At 40.4% G+C, this 12642-nt stretch overlaps 1 protein-coding gene across 1 annotated transcript in view; it reads right to left on the minus strand.

Moving 5' to 3' along the window:
• Positions 1-1115: 1115 nt before the first annotated feature.
• LOC127442559 (adhesion G protein-coupled receptor L3-like) overlaps positions 1116-12642 on the minus strand; it is a 332967-nt gene continuing 321440 nt past the window's right edge. Inside the window, exons 22-25 of the mRNA XM_051700690.1 lie at positions 11612-11708; positions 7182-7310; positions 4651-4668; positions 1116-3857 (exon numbers count right to left, since the gene is read on the minus strand). Of these exons, the coding sequence (XP_051556650.1) occupies positions 3010-3857; positions 4651-4668; positions 7182-7310; positions 11612-11708 (1092 nt within the window). The 3' untranslated portion in view covers positions 1116-3009. The remainder of the gene's footprint in view (positions 3858-4650; positions 4669-7181; positions 7311-11611; positions 11709-12642) is intronic.

A 12642-nucleotide genomic window follows, 5' to 3' on the forward strand; every position in this document is an offset into this window, starting at 1 on the left:
GAATTAAATGTATGATCAATATATAGTTACGTTGTTTTATTTTAGTTTTTTTTTAATATATCAAATTGAGTGTGGACGCACTTCAGCCAGCAAAATTATCAAGATGTTTTTAAGAATCTAGCCATAAAAGTCATAAAATATTGATGCCCTCCATGTGCAATCAAATTACGTGGTAGCTGAACAGTCTTGTTTCCCCACATTGCTTTGGTTTGACCCTGCAGCTTCAAGCATCTGAACCATCGGAAATGATGCATCAAACACTCCTGAAAGTTGTTTAATTTTCCAAGAATTTTCCCTTGTTCCTGATGCATTTCAAGGATCCCTGCATTAATCCCCCCCCACCCAGACTGTCCTCCACCAGTGTCAAATCAAATTAAGCAGAATAAGTCAATAAAAGCAATTTCGCAAGACACTTCACATTGTTCCATAGAGCTGAAGTGTAATTCTGTATCCATGGCAACTTGTCATCTTGCGTCTTTTAATTTCCTTAAGAGCAATGAATTTCGAAACATGTTTTCACCCTTCATTCATTGAACATAACTGATTTAATTTGAAATACCGTCATCTCTGCAGAGAAGGAATCTTATTTACAGCAACCAGTGAGACTGACATATATTAAAAGTTTACTAAAGTTCACACTTGCAGTTTCTAGACTAGATACACAAATCTTTACTTTTGTTCATTTCTCTTTGAATGTGGCATTATGAAATTATCTAGTCATTGTTGTCTAGGAGACAACAAGTTTTTTGTCCATCTCTATTGGACAAAAATCTTTTTTATTTATTTATTCTTTTACAAACTACCTTCAAACCTCTTTATGGCGTGTCTTTCATTTCTTTTTAGTTATATTAATGTGCATTTTTAACAAATGTTTAATGGTTAAATTTGCCAGAACTGTTCAATTTTGGGCTTATCCCTTACTCTTTAATTCCCCTTCTATTGTGAATTTATCAAACAAATGTTAAAATTGTTGGAAATTCAACATTGTAGTTTTTCTTAAGAACTTAAAAGATTCTTTTGGTATTTTTATTTTTTTATTTTTTTATCCAATTTGTATTAGAGAACAACAAAACTGTTAGAGAACAACATTTGGTTATGATGGAGTTTTGGTTATGATGAGAAGTGACAGGGCCGTCCCTAAAAGTTTTGAAGCTCTTAAATGTAATTTAAAGTTTTTACATCATGATCTGAGAGCAGGTTTATCAAATCATTACCAAATAAGTTATTTCATCATTTTAATTCAGAACCAATCAAGGATTCTTTCCCCCTCAATTCAAATGTTATTGACTAGTAGCTAACTAGTGCTAGCTTTTCTTGAAAAACTGAAATAAATAAAATCACACACAGTTACAAAATCCACATCACACATTATACCAAAATCCACTTAAATGTTGATCAAGGCCATGATCAAATCTTTATTCCATGACATTTGATAAATCTTTTAACATGGATGAAGAGTTGTATTTGTCAACATTTAATGTAGTCAAAAGTGCCCTTAATTGAAGAATCACCGTTACATGAGACACACTGTGTTGCAGAAAATGCACACTCTACCAGACCCACGGCTTTACTCTTGTCATTTATTTGTTGGCAAACAAGTTTCACTGTTACAACGAATATTAGTGAGAGGTCATTCAACCACAGGGTAAAATAACAGAAAAATGCAATAAATAAAATCTATAATAATATTTGTGATGATAAAAACGATATGTGCTGCATACATTTTTACTTCCCAGACATTTTGCTGAATAGTTACTTTTATCCTTTTTCTTCAGTGAAATAAATAACCGTTCATTCTCCTACTGAAAAGAAATAAGGCAAAGACAAGGTATTCTACCTTCTCTCATTCTAAATGTGGGTGTTTAATAAGTAAAACACTGCAGTTAAATTATACAAGTGCCTTGTGTGCATCCCTGTCAAACTCACTGTAAATGATAAAGACCTTAGCAAGTGTTTGGCAAATGCTTTTTGATGACCTTATGCTGTTTCTCATATCTCTCCAAAAATGCTGACAATATTGGGCTTTAATTAATCTTTATCTACAGACTTGAGACAATGGAACAATAAATCAAATACAACAAGGAAACATTCACTGTCATTTTTGTTACTTGCCATTGTTCATATTGAAATGAAGATGTGAAAGAAAACAATGTTATAAAAAAAATGGATTGAAACCTGTCTAAGGACGAGACCATCAGGAAAGAATGGAAATGATTTGAAATCACTATGGTTACGGAAGCGGAGAGCGTCGTAACAGAATAAGCACTATCCTGTGTAACGCTAGTGTCTGTACATTTACACAGAAATATCATAGAATTCTCTGGTATTAGTTTTTCCCTCCTCATTTTAATATTTGTTATTAATACAGCAAAAAAGAAAGGATACTCTAGAGCATGTGTGGTGAAAGCGTCCTTCTATATACTGTTCTAAATCAGTTTTGCCTCATTTTTGCAGGATTATCGCAGCAAAATATGCTGCTGTTCATCAGAAGAAACAAAAAATGAAAAAGCAAACATGGATTCAGATGGTATTAAAATAGTATGAGTCACTTGATTGGTGTTGACTAGGCGCACTGAGCTACTAACAATGTTTCTGGCAGTTATTCATATTCCTTTGGGGTTGCTGAGAGTCAAAACACATTTTGGAATCTCACACATCCCAGAAGGTTATACAGTAAATCCATTTTTGGGTCCATTTCCCTGTAAGTAGAAGTGCACAACCAATAAGACCGAAAAGAATGTCAGCTCTTAAATTCATTGACAAACAAGTGTTACCCATAATTCTCTACGGAAGAGAACACAAAATCACCTCCCAAGATTGTATTGTTTGTTGTAGTTCATTTCTCTGCATACAGATAAAAAACTAAAGTTGAACGACAGCGGACGACTGAACAGTACAGAAACGTAAAAGAGCACATGAAGGAGAGGGTATAGGCATGGCTAGGAGGGTGAATAGAGCTGGGCGTAGGCAGAATGTGTGAGGGTTGGAGTGCATGTTCTGTGGCGTCCTCTATAGGCTGGTGACCAGGTGTGTTGGCTCCTGCGGCGTCTCTTCAGGCGAAAGCTCATCTTTGGGCGGGACAATAAAGCCGTCACTGCTGCCACGACTCAGATGGTAGTACGAGTGCAGCTGGTGCAGGTGGTTGCGTGAGCCCAGGTTGGGCATGCTCTTATAGTACACGTCATCAGGCTCCCCACTCCTGGGGAGAGTGTGCATGCCGCCGCTGCAAGGCAGCGAATGCGTGTCATTGTGGTCGGTATCAGGCAGCGTGGGCATGCTGGTGTAGAGCGAGTCTCTCTGGGGGGATGGAGTCTCTTCTATTTGCTCTTCGGTCAATAGTGGGAAGAAACTCTCACTGTTTTCTTGAGGAAGGCGTCGTCGGGATGAGGAGGTGGAGCTAAAAGAGGTGGGGTGTGGCAGGGTTTGGTTGACAGGACGTGGTGGAGGAAGCAAGGGTGCATTGGACTCTTCCCTAATCAGCTCCAGACCAAGACAATCCTCAGGTGGGAAAGATGGTAAGTCGTCCAGGCCAAACGCAAGATTAACAGGCAACATGGTAGAATCTTTCACCCCGCCGCCATTGCTGACTTCGTTAACCAACTTGTTCATCAGGTTGCGTCCATGTTCTGCCGTTCGGTCTTGGTTGTTCAGGTAGGTGGGCAGGTAGTTGGAGGTGAGCTCTTTGAGGATTCGCTTCTCCAGTGTGGTCTCTTTGTGTACATTGTACGTGCGGTCGATGATTTGCACGCAGTCACTCAAGTAATCGGCACTAGCCAAGCTGTAGCTATTGCCATGGTTACCATTCAGTGGTAGAGTATCCATGGCACTTGTATCCCGAGCATTGTTCAGGATTCCTTCTGCAAGACAAAGAGTCAGAGAGCAGTAATTAAAATCACATGTGCCTGGCGCATCCATTAGTCCAACATGCACACAAGCTTGCAGAAATACGCTGAAAAACCATGAAACTATTCAACCCTAAGGGGGATGTTAATTGGGCTTCCAAATTACTGCTATCAGTGGTATTTCAATTTGTCAAGGGTTCAAAGCTGACATGAGGTTTAGAACTCACTGAAAATCAGTTGAAACATGCTAGTGAAGCCCGTGGACTTACCTGTCAAGAGCATCTTCATCTATATATTTTGAACATTGAACAGCCTCAAATCAAAGCAAACCTTTCTTACAACAGACATATCACATAACATTCGTATCACAGACATACTGTAACACTCAGCAAAGCTGTCAGAGACAAAAAAAAATAAAAATAAAAAAATAAATAAAACTATGCACATTCACAAGCACATAACAATACACAACAGCCATGCAGTCGCTTGCTGTGTACAAGCAACAAACTAAATCATGCTGGCCTTTATATAACACTCATATATCATTAGAAACAGAGAGAGCAGCTTCTACTTCAGAATAAAAACTTTGGTTGCAAAACAACAAATTGTCCATTCAGCTTCTAGTTTAACAAAAAGTATCACTTTGCGTTGATGAAAAGACGAGAAAATTAGATTTTTATTGGAATGAGGTTAAAAGTGCTCTCTGATTAGAATATTGATTTAAACATCTGTTAGCAGAATTGTGTTTGCTATAGTAACAAGAAGGGAAATTACATTTGGTAAGCAATGTTTAGATTGACTCCCATACTTGTCTCTCTGTAGGGCTCTTAAAGGACAGCATGGAGAGAGAGAGAGAGAGAGAGAGAGAGTACAGGTAAGCATTCACAGTGACCGCTCAAAGAGAACATGCACACAGATTAATGAAGCGCATATAAAGAGTTACGCTCTACCCGTTCGTTTCACCTCGGACACACACACCCACGCCCCCCTCGCAATCCCTAGACACACATGTAAACCGCATGAAATTGTACTTTGAGACACCACTAAACGTCTGGAGGGCGCAAGAATGGGTATCTGTCTCCATTAGTGGTGGGCTCTGCTCTGCATGTGGTTGCACAGTCAGAATTGTATTTGGTAAGAGAGCTATTGATCGGGCTAAAGAGGAACATTAAAAGTGGCTTGGGATCTATTCGTATTTTCTGGGCTTTTATTGATATTAGATTTCAAGGTCGCTACAATGCTGCCAATGCAGATTAAGAGGTGGTTATCCTGTGCTCGCCCCTCCTCACTCATGTCACCCAGAAATGTGTCTGTATAAGCTTTTCTTCTAATTCTCACAGCTTTGTATGCATTCGTGAAGGTGGCACTTACTAAAGCAGGAGGTGTCAGAATAGGTAGCAGATCATCAACGCAATGGACAGACAAGAGTGAGACAGATGTTTGCAGAGATGCAATATTGATAACTGGAGAAGCCAGGCCTCCTGCAGGCATCTCAGCTTGAGCACATAGTGGATTCATGTTCTAAAGGAACTTACTTTATATACAGCCCCAACATTCATTCTTTCAAATCGTTGTCCAAACCCACCTACATGAGAACTGCATGTCTTCAAACCAGTGGACAATTTTGTCCTGCAATTTTGCACGAATGCAAATACACCGATAAGCCACATCATTAAAACCACCTGCTTAATATTGAGTAGGTCCCCCTCGTGCCGTCAAAACAGTGCCAACTCGCATCTCAGATCAGCATTCTGAGATGCTATCCTTCTCACCACAATTGTACAGAGAGGTTATCTGAGTTACTGTAGACTTTGTCAGTTCAAACCAGTCTGGCCATTCTCTGTTGACCTCTCTCATCAACAAGGCATTTGCGTCCACTGAACTGCCACTCACTGGATGATTATTGTTATTGGCACCATTCGGAGTAAATTCAAGAGAATGTTGTGCATGAAAATCCCAGGAGATCAGCAGTTACAAAAATACTCAAACCAGCCCACCTGGCTGTTTTGGCAGCACATGGGTGACCTACACAATATTAGGCAGGTGTTTTAAATGGTGTGGCTGATCGGTGTATTACAATTGCAGATCCATACTGTATCCATCTAGAAGTTGTTGTTTTGCATGTAGCTCTGCAGAAATGCACTCTTTCTTTTCAGTCGAGTTAGTGCTTCGACATTGTCACAATCAAGACATACTGACACGTATAACAGTTGCACTAATATTTCTGTATAGATTTGCAAGTCATTATCCAGCACTTGCCCGTTGCTGCTGGTGTCGTCTAGAAATATGTTTGTCTCTCTGTCTGTCGAGCCTTCTGAATTCTTCTGGATTTATAAATGTGGTGCTCTCTAAAGCATGAGGTGACAGAAGAGGAAGCAGATCAGCAGCGCAGCAGACAGACATGCGTGAGACAGCTGCGTGCAGAGATGCGTTATTGCTAACAGAAGAAGTCGGGCCTCCTGTGGGCATCTCAGCATGAAAACTGGTGCATTCCTGTTCTAAAGGATTGTTGTAGATGTTTGAAGTCTGAGCACTGAGTTTTGCATGCAGCCTTGTAAAAGCACGTACATTCTTTCAATCAGTGCCACAACTTGCCACAATCAATACAGACCGATGTTGAGTGTCGCTGTCCAGACCCATCTTCATGAGACACGTCAGAGCTGCGTGTCTTCAAAGGGGTGAATGACTTTGTTCAGTGATTCGGTACTAATGCACGGTTAAAGATTGCTGTCAGATTTCTGTCTAGATGAAGTCGTTAACCTATGCGCCCTTTCATACAGACATCATTCAGAAATGCCAGGCCCTCCTTTGGGCATCTCAGTATGAGTGCCTGGTAGATTCCTGTCATAAATTAATGCTTGAGATGTGTCTTACTGACTGCTTTGTATGCGGCCTTGCAGAAGCACACTCCTTTAATTAATGCTTTACGTTAAAGTTGCGTGTTTTCAAAACAGTGGGCCATTTTGCCGCATTTGGAAATATAATGATGGCAATTATGTAATATAGCGTCACAATTAAGATTGACGACCCAAGACATTTGCATGAGCCAAATTAGAGATGCATATACTCAAAGTAGTATAACAATTGATTGCTGTTGCATTTCTGTCACGTAGCAAGACGCAGCTATCAGTCAGTTATTATTTCAGCTTTGTGAACTCCTCAACTCATTTTTCATGGGAGAAATTATGTGTTTGTTTGGACCAGACCGTGCCAAACAGAGGACAAAATGACCACAAACATGTTCAGCTTGAAGCGACATAGCGGGCGTACTCCCCTAAAACACACCCACACACACTGTTAGTGCACAGGAAGATAAAGCAACAGAAGAATGCAGCACACCTTGAGCATTGTACATGCTGAGAGTGGGGTTGTTATAGACAGCAGATTCGCCCAGTAAGGTGTTATAGGGGTTGTTAGAGGCGTGAGTGCGCAGCAGAGAGTTTGGGATGAGGTGATTGGCCATGGCACCTGATGCAGCCACACAGATGGAAAGAAAAACAGACAGAAAAGATCAAAAAAATGCAGCAACAGTATTAGCATTATCATACAGACGTCCAGGCAGCAGCCACAGAAAAAGCAAGAACATTCAACCAACGTTCTCATTACAACATTGAACGTTTGTTTTTGTTGAAGCGTTGTAGTTCATTGTGACCATCCATGTATCAATTTTACTGTCTCTCATTGGCTAATGGGGGCAGGGTGTGTCCTTTACACAGATAATCAATAGTAACTAGGACGGGTCAGTGCATTTCCCAAAAGCATTGTTGGCCAACTATAGTCACAATTTCCATCGTTACCAACATAGTTCAACAATTTGGTGTTTCACAAAATTATAGTTCCAACGAACATTTCCAAATAGTATTGCAAAGTTGTGTGGTTGGAATGACAGCTCTTTACTTGTGGTTAGAAGCATAAAATCTCGATGTCATATAGAGGCTTCTATATCTTTCGTTCCATATATATCTTTCATTCTATATTCTTTTAGATTCTTTTATACCATTAAGACTGTTGACCTTGTTTACATGCACTTAAGAAAACAGCTTATTTCAGTATTTATGCAGAAAGTGGTGATCTGAAATGTTGAGTAAACGCGAACACTGTTTTCCTTTCCTTTCCTGCAATGAAAGGGAACAAGATTGTAACAGTTAAAGGTGGGCAAGGAGGAGGCGGGAACTGGCTGAACAGTAAACATAAACTTTAATGATATGAATGAACTTAAAACAACATAAAACATAAGGACACAGAAACACATGTAACGCGGCCGCGTGCGTCTCACTCTCTCTCGAACCGACACCTCCGGCTCCCCTTTATCTCGCTCTCCTGCTGATCTCCCGGGCACACCCTCCTCCTAGTCACACTCCCCCTCCCGATTCAGGCCAGGGCACCACTGTTCTGACTTACTCCACCCACCCCCCGCCACCCCCACCAACTCTGGAGGGGAGACGCTGCCCTTCTAACCATTCCATCAGCCGGTGGTACACCCCACCTCCTGTGAACCTGGGGGAGAGACGAGGGGAGGCTTGGGGAGAGGGAAAGGGTGAGCGGAGACACAAAGAGAGAGGAGAGAGAGAAGAACTTGCTCGCCGGCTTCCGGACATGCTGTCGTCAGGTCCCCAACCGCTCCTCCGCCCTCTGGTGGATGCCAGCTCGCTCCTCTCCCGGCAGACGGCAGCGAGTCCTCCGGCCCCTGGCAGATGGAACCGTTCCTCCCCTTCTTCGGCGGATGGCAACGGTTCCTCCGGCTCTCTGTGGCCGGCAGTGACCCCTCCATCCCCAGGCAGACGGCCGCGGCTGCTTCCCAGGCGGATGACAGCGGTAAGGACTTCCTCCTCCCTCCCGGGTTTCGGCACCACTGTAACAGTTCAAGGATGGGCAAGGAGGAGACGGGAACCGGCTGAACAGTAAACATAAAGTTTTAATGTCAAACTTAACTTTAAACAAACACAGACACACATGCAACGTGGCCGTGTGCATCTCTCTCTCTCTCTCTCTCTCTCTCTCTCTCTCTCTCTCTCGAACTGGCATCTCCGGCTCCCCTTTATCTCACTCTCCCGCTGATCAGCTGATTCAGCGCCAGCCATGCAGCCTTACGGCCCGGCCATGCCCTCCTCCTCGTCACAAATATTAAAACGGTTTAACACACCTAAGTTTCTGTCGGAGAGTGAGGCTTATGTGTCCATTTAAATGCATAAGCAGCGTTCTCGTCGGTTTTTGAGAAGTGCGCATGTGCGTATGTGCCCTAGTGCAATGGGGTGCCTCCAGAGTAAGACGCAAGAGGGAAACCTCACTATTGCAGCACAATTTTGCTGCTGCTTACACAGTGCATGTAAACGTGAATACCGCTTTCTTGCAATATACAGCTTTCTGGTGTCCATGTTCTGTAAATGAGTTAAAATAATTTGACATTGATTTGATCTCTGCAAAAGTTATCACTCACCAGCGTAACATCATTAATGACAGTTCTGTTTGTAGAACCATTGTGGTTTCAATGATGGATGTGCAACTACTACGGTTTTGGGAAACATTCATGACTAGCTAGTTAATTTCCCAAATGATGCATCATACTTGCAAATCTGTGTCTGTGGAACCCAGTAGAAAGCTTTGCAGTACAGAAACACCTGCCATTCACAAATGTCTACACATCCCCTGCATGTTCGTTTATTGTATATATTTTCAGCTAATTTGACTATGCTGTCAGCTACCAATAAGTGTGTAGTTCTACCAGCTTCGTTTAATGCATTTTAGCATGTTTAAAAACCATTCTGCAGAATTCTCAAGACTTTCTCCTAAAATCAGAAAAGAAAATCGTAAAAAGTAAAAAAATAAAATAAAAATGGGCCTAGTCATAAACCTAAACCAGCCCATTTAACACACAAGCTAAACATTTGGTTAGCACATCCCTAGAATTAACTTCATAATCAGTCTTGTCATTTCCATTTGATTCTCAAATTAAGATCCACATACAATATGAGCTCAATTATTCAACAGAGGTTGGATTATTCTTATCAAAATAGGCGTGTTATCATGCTCTCAGCTAATTATACACCTCTGAAAATCATCTATTGAAAAGTAAGATATAAGCAGCTTAAGAGATATGAGACAGAGAGAAAGACAAAGCGGGAGAGAGAGACAGTCATATGATGGACAGTGACTGATCTGCCTAACTATGCTCTTATTATTTTAATAGTAGCTTTAAATAAAGTGCAATAAAAAATATTATATATATATATATAGAGAGAGAGAGAGAGCACTTCCTCCCTCTCAGGTGGGTCAGTCCATCATCATAACAGAACATTAAAGTCCCACTCAACAGAAACACACAGAGAGAGAGAGAGAAAGAGAGAGAGAGAGAGAGAGAGATCAGTAAGTGCCTTGAGTCTGTCTCCGTCACTACATTTGTGTCCAATCTGACTATGGCTCTCCCTTATTTATATTATTATTATTACTACTATTATTATTATTAGGGATGTCCCGATACCAATACTGGTATCAGAATCGGGTCCGATACCATACTCATGTACTTGTTGTACTCATGCTTGTAAAAATGCTTTGATTCCAAAAACTGATACCATCTGACGCACCGATGTCATTCAGCGCACAAATTAAAATCACGTTATGTCCTAGTGTGACTATTAAACTGCAATGGCTGCAATGTAATGAGATAAATATATAGTTTGCATGTGCTGCGCACTTCTGCCAGGTTCTGTAAAAAAAAACTTCATTTGATAAAAATTACATAACATGTTGAAAATTAATTGATCTATATTCATCGATTATAGTTTTAATGAATTAATTTAATTAGACACCATTTTGATGATAAAATTGAAATACACTGTTGATATGGAATTCAGAAAAAAAAAATATATATTGTTTTGGGTACACGTGTGGCGCAAATACGCCGTTGCCAGCGCTCTCAGAGCAGTTCACGTAAGAGGTCGGGTTCGGGTCAGTTTATCAAGTAGGACTTTGATTTTGGGTTTGTAATTTCATGAAAAAAATATACAGTCCTTGCAAACTTGTTTCGCCCATGCACTCTCACTCACATACGTGCGAATAAAGAACAGATGTTCTTTATTTAACAGAAAATAAAATGGCACATATAATATTTAGGTGAATTAACAATATTTTTTTATGTACATTCTTACATTAACACTTTATTGAAAAATAAGAAATGTTTTACTGTTTTCAGCCCTATTTTCTATGCTATTTGTGGAAAGTGCCTTATTTTTGTCCAATAAATGTAGCCTGGTTCTGCAGTTACCCTTGTGTATCTTGCGTCTGCAAGGCATCTTCTGTTCTTTCCTGACCAAGTAGAGCGTTTGCTGAAGGAATGAACACAACTGGACTGATTTCACACTGACGGCTCATCTGCAGCACATCAATATCATTACACCAAACTTTGAGAACATTTCATTTTGAGACACGCCACCCACTAAGCTAATTAAATTCTCAGCCACCTATTGTTTATATCTCACTTTTACAATATACGTAAAGAGTTAGTGTAATCTAAATGTTAATTCAATTAGTATCATTAACTTAACAGTTTCCAAAAGGAAACTTGATTTCCAAGCCATAAAAATAAATACATGTATTTGCATGTTGAGGTTTTCCCCAGACTCGTTTGGTACAAATTATGCAGGGAATGCTTAAAATGTTGTGAATCCCAGGAAGTGTAGTGTAGATTCCATGTGGGCGTCCCCTTTATGCTGTCACCTCTGATTAGCTCCTGCATCAGAGACAATGAGATGAGTGTGTGCACGTGTGTGTACCTCTGTTGAGTGTAGCCGAGCTGTTGATGTCTCCTGTCATGAATGATGATTCTGTCTGCTTCCTCACCGTGTCGTTCCACATCCGGCGGATTCGGCTCTGTGAACAATGCCACGTCAGAATTTTTACACACACATCCTACCAGAGACTAATTCAGAAACAATTTTTGAAACTGCCCGCGCTAACAGCACCAGAACTAGCACATAAACTGTAGCAAGCGATGATAGAATTGAACTAAGGCACACTCATACGCTCATGTAAAGTAGCCCTGTGGAGTAACTGGACTCTTAAAGGGTTAGTTCACCCAAAAATGAAAATTCCATTCACTCACCCTCCTTTTGTTCCGAATCCATATGACTAACTTCTGTGGCCCTTAAGAGGACAAATTTGGGTTGGGTAAGATACTCAAAAAAGTAATCCCCTAAAAATTACTTCTTAATCCTAGAGAATTGTAATCAGATAACTGATCGTATTACTTCACTGAAAAGTAATAACATTACTTATTATTTTTAAGTTACTTTCGAAAATACAGCTTAGTTTGTTGTTTTGCTCAATTAATTCAAAATAGAGTCTTCAGCTGTCACAGAAACGCAAACAGACATATATATATATATATATACAGGTGCATCTCAATAAATTAGAATGTCGTGGAAAAGTTCATTTATTTCAGTAATTCAGCTCAAATTGTGAAACTCGTGTATTAAATAAATTCAATGCACACAGACTGAAGTAGTTTAAGTCTTTGGTTCTTTTAATTGTGATGATTTTGGCTCACATTTAACAAAAACCCACCAATTCACTATCTCAAAAAATTAGAATATGGTGACATGCCAGTCAGCTAATCAACTCAAAACACCTGCAAAGGTTTCCTGAGCCTTCAAAATGGTCTCTCAGTTTGGTTCACTAGGCTGCACAATCATGGGGAAGACTGCTGATCTGACAGTTGTCCAGAAGACAATCATTGACACCCTTCACAAGGAGGGTAAGCCACAAACATTCATTGCCAAAGAAGCTGGCTGTTCACAGAGTGCTG

Source organism: Myxocyprinus asiaticus, chromosome 1, assembly GCF_019703515.2.
Source record: "Myxocyprinus asiaticus isolate MX2 ecotype Aquarium Trade chromosome 1, UBuf_Myxa_2, whole genome shotgun sequence".
Taxonomy (NCBI): domain Eukaryota; kingdom Metazoa; phylum Chordata; class Actinopteri; order Cypriniformes; family Catostomidae; genus Myxocyprinus; species Myxocyprinus asiaticus.